Here is a 4,502-nt window from a genome sequence, read left to right as displayed (position 1 = left end):
GATATTTTAATTTATTATCATATCATTAAGTTTAAAAAATGAGTCTAATTTTTGAATTTGAATAATAATATAACAGTAATGTCAAATGATATTATCACTATTTAATGAATAATTTTTATCTATGTGAAAAGATCATAATAATTTTAGACTAGTGAAAGACAATAACTATATACTTAATTCGTTTATAATTTTTTTATTAATTAATGACACTGCATAAAATAATATCATTCACTCTGTTTAGTTTCAATTTTCATAATTTACTTTTCTGAAAATTCTATTTTTTTGCTTTTCATATTTTTTTATTTTCACTGAATTTTTTTAATATTTTATTCATTTTTTAAAAAAAAATTTAAACACACCTAACATAAATAAGCTAAAAAGTATAATATTAGTGAAAAAAATCTTTAAAAATTTCACTAAATATCAAAAATACAAAAAAAAAAACTAAAATTCAATACATTTTTCGTATTTTTGTGTATTTATTAATTTTTTTAAATATTTTTTCAAAAATATTTTACTATTTAGATATATCTAAGTAAGGTGCATCTAACAAAGTAAAAAAATTGTTTGAAATTTTAAAAATATTCACTAAAAAAAAACACAAAAAATAAAAAAAAAAAACTCAATTTTCAGAAAACTAAAACCAAACGCACTGATTGTTACACTCAATATTTTTTTTTAATTCTCTCCCAACCAACACCAAATATATATATTATATAAATTCACAAAATTTTAAAAGATTCGTTTGTTAAGTTTGAAATAATACAAAAGAAATTTTAAATTTAAATATTCATTTTAAATATTATATATATATATATATATATATGATTTTTTTATATCACATTTTGTATGCCAAGTATGAGTACATCAACAATCATTGAAGTAGTGAGCTTCACAAAAATTTCATTAATATTGAAATATATCATATCATATGATAAAAAAAATCGACCATGCTACGTAGCTCGAAACCGCGGCTCGAAATCGCGGCTCGATACCAAAACGACGTCGTTTTGGTGGCGAATTTTTTTTTTTTTTTTTTCTTTCTTTCTTCCCTGGTTTTGTTACAGAACGAAGAAGAAGAAGAAGAAGAAGAAGAAGGGAGAAGAAGAGAAGGGAGGAGGAAGAGGAGGAGGAGGGAGGGGAGGAGGCCATAAAAACCGGTTGGAGGAGGAGGGGAGGCTGGGCAGATGACGGTGGTGCTGCGACGTCGGCGGGGCTGGGCAGACGACCGGGGCTGGGCGAGGCGACGGTCTGCTGCGACGATCGGCGACGACCCACGACGACGAGCCCTCTCCTCTCTCTTTCTCCCTCTCTCCTCCTCTTCCCTCTCTTTCTCCCCTCTTCTTCCATTTTCGAGCCGTTTCGAGCTCGACCCTTTCGAGCTACGAGACATTTTCGAAAAAATATATATAAAAAAGGATAGAGAGTTTTATCAATATGTGAATTTAGGGCACATATTATGAAGGTTTAAAAGATTTACAATCTTTACCGCACATATTTTATGTAGAATGTTCAATCTTTTAAAGTTTGTTAACATATATTTTGAAAGAGTAATATTAAAAATTCACATATGAATTTATCTATAATGATATGGTATGGGAGTTAGATTCACTATCATTAAATGTGTAATAAATCAAAAGTTAACACATATTTTACAACATCATTGTGGGTACTTTTTGAGGATCTCAAATATTTTTCTATTTTGAAAATGAAAAATGTTTGAGACCCACAAAAAAACTTTCACAAGCATAGGGGTCTTTTGGGAACACACCAAAAAAGTCAATTTTTTTAGCTTTTTTAGCTAAAAAAGTCAATTTTTTTACTCAAAATAATCCAATTTTTTGCCAAAAAAAATTAAAAAGTCAATTTTTTACCAACTTTCCAAAACACTACTATACTACAATGGTACGTCAGGATAACTATTAACTTCTAATTTGTTATACATCTAATCATTAAGAATTCTATTATCTTTTTATATTATTGTAAGTGAATTTGTGAATTACATATTTGAAAACACACATCTTAAGGTGTACTTGTTAGGAAGATGATGTCCAAATTATACCAAAACAGTATCAGCAAAACTTGACCCTAAACTCATGCACAACACACAAGTATAAAAAACTCCGAGGCTTGGCCTATTGGGTGTAGTTTGAGATTTGGAATGTGTTCTCTAAATTTTAAGTTTTAACTTTTATGAAGTGTAATTAATTTTTTGGAATGACGCCGGTAAGTTTTATTTGGAATTTATTTAATTTATATAAGTGATATTTTACGTAAATTTTAAGATTAATTGAGATGTACGTAAATTAATTTAAATATTCGATAATTAAAATAAAAAAATAAATAAATAAAACACAATTATAAAATAATATGAATTACATAACACGAATCGTAAGTCCATATCATTACTTGCGCAAAAAGAGCACTATATAACCATTTCTTTTCTTTTCTTGGAAAATTTATGCTTTTTAAAGCTACACTCATATAATTCTCACTCATTATCTTTGTTCCTTAAAGCCACCCCCCCTCCTCCCTTATCCTCCCTCCCTCACTCCCTCTGTCTCTCTCACTGCATTAAAAAAAAAACTCCATTTCAAGAAACTCTCTCTCTCTCTCTCTCTCTATTTTGGTGATCATAGAGAGAAGAAAAGACCCACCACAACAGATTAAACTAAGCTCCCATCACTCTCTCTCTCACAAACAACAAAAAAAAAAAATTACAGAGAGAGAGAGCTTATCACATGTGATCATGGATTTTCCTTTCCAATTGCTTGAAAAGAAGGAAGAAGAAGAATCACCATGCTCAACTTCCGCCTACCCATCTCCGCCCATCGCCACTGTCTCCGCCGCAGGAGAGACCTCAAAAAAGCCGACTCCTCCTAAGAGGACAACCACCAAGGACCGCCACACCAAAGTCGACGGGCGCGGGCGGCGCATCCGCATGCCGGCGGTGTGCGCCGCCAGGGTCTTCCAGTTGACTCGAGAACTGGGTCACAAGTCCGACGGAGAAACCATCGAGTGGCTCCTCCAACAGGCCGAGCCCTCAGTCATAGCCGCTACCGGTACCGGTACAATTCCGGCCAATTTCACCTCCCTCAACATCTCGCTCCGGAATTCCGGATCCACCCTTTCCGCACCGTCTCGCTTCAACAGCTCCAATTTCTCGATACCATATCGCAGGAGTTTTTTCCCGGAAAGTTCGCCGTCGACGACTCTTCTCAGTTTCCAAACAACCCATCAGGAGGCGGAGGCGGAGAGTATGGAGCGGAAACGGGCGGCTGAGCGCCACCACGAACAAATGGGTGGTGGGTATTTGTTGCAGTCGACCACTGCGGCCGCTGCCGGAGTTGCGCCGCCGGTTAGTCAGAGTTCGATTCCAGCGAATTTTTGGATGGTGGCAAATAATTCTAGTAATAACCAAGTGATGAGTGGTGGTGGGGGTGGTGATCCTATATGGACATTTCCTTCGGTGAATAATAGTGGTTTGTATAGAGGAGGTACAATGTCAAGTGGGTTACATTTTATGAATTTCCCTACTCCAATGGCCCTCTTGCCTACCCACCAACTTCGTGGCGGCGGTGGCGTTGATAGTAGTAGTGGTAATAGTGATGGTAATGGTGGTCATATGACCGACGGATATTTGGGTATGCTTGCTGGATTAAATCCATATCCATATCCATATTCATATCGATCATATGATATTTCAGAATCACAAATAAGTGAGTCTCACTTACATCACGAAAATGATGACCGACACAATACAACTAGTCACCACTCATAAATTTTGGCCATGTTTGTTTACATGAGGTTTGATTTGCTCAAAGAATTAGAGTTTATTTTATTTTGTTTTTGTATTTGTGTGTGTGATAATATGGGTTTTTTAGGGTTTGAGAAGAGAATATCTTAACATGGGTTAATGTTTTTATTTTTATTTGTTGGCTAAAAAACTCATTTGGTTTTTTCAGTATACTATTTCATCAACATTGTTTGTGCAATTTTTTTTCCCCGTAAAGCTATTTGTAATTTTCATGCTTTGTTAATGCATGTTATGAAGAAATTCTATAATAAGTTGCAATCTGGTTTTATATCATGGACTGACTCTGTTGGGTGCATGGGTGAAATAGCACAAGTTCTGTTTCATAAAATAAAAATACTAGAATCACAAAACTAGCACTACAAAATGTATAAAACATGTACTTTATCTAATTGGGATTTATTTTAAATGTGATCAAGACTATATTTAGAAAGAATTTGATTCAAAGCATAGTTGTGTATGTTTTTTTGCACCTCATTCTGTGATAGAGTAAGATAGCGAAGTGTTATTGTACGATGTAGAGTATAAAGGAGTGCATTGGGAATCATAACCGCTGTCCTAAACGCTCCTCGGCCACAAGGTCGATCAGTCAAAGAGAAATTAATTCTATGATAATGAGGGTGTTTGGAACAAGAAAAAGTGGGAAAAAGAAACATTAGCCAATGCTTTGATTATGATGCAGCTTAAT

At 34.3% G+C, this 4,502-nt stretch overlaps 1 protein-coding gene across 1 annotated transcript; it reads left to right on the top strand.

The window, feature by feature from the left end:
- The first annotated feature begins 2,466 nt into the window (after positions 1–2,466).
- On the top strand, positions 2,467–4,090 carry LOC114271137 (transcription factor TCP14). The gene has a single exon (XM_028212745.2). It carries the CDS (start codon positions 2,750–2,752, stop codon positions 3,779–3,781), a length of 1,032 nt encoding a protein of 343 aa, XP_028068546.2. The 5' UTR covers positions 2,467–2,749; the 3' UTR covers positions 3,782–4,090.
- Positions 4,091–4,502: the final 412 nt, after the last annotated feature.

This window comes from Camellia sinensis, chromosome 4, assembly GCF_055761805.1.
Source record: "Camellia sinensis isolate YWXY chromosome 4, ASM5576180v1, whole genome shotgun sequence".
Taxonomy (NCBI): Eukaryota; Viridiplantae; Streptophyta; class Magnoliopsida; order Ericales; family Theaceae; genus Camellia; species Camellia sinensis.
Note: the sequence above shows the minus strand (reverse complement) of the source record. Positions and strands in the feature narration are given on the sequence as shown.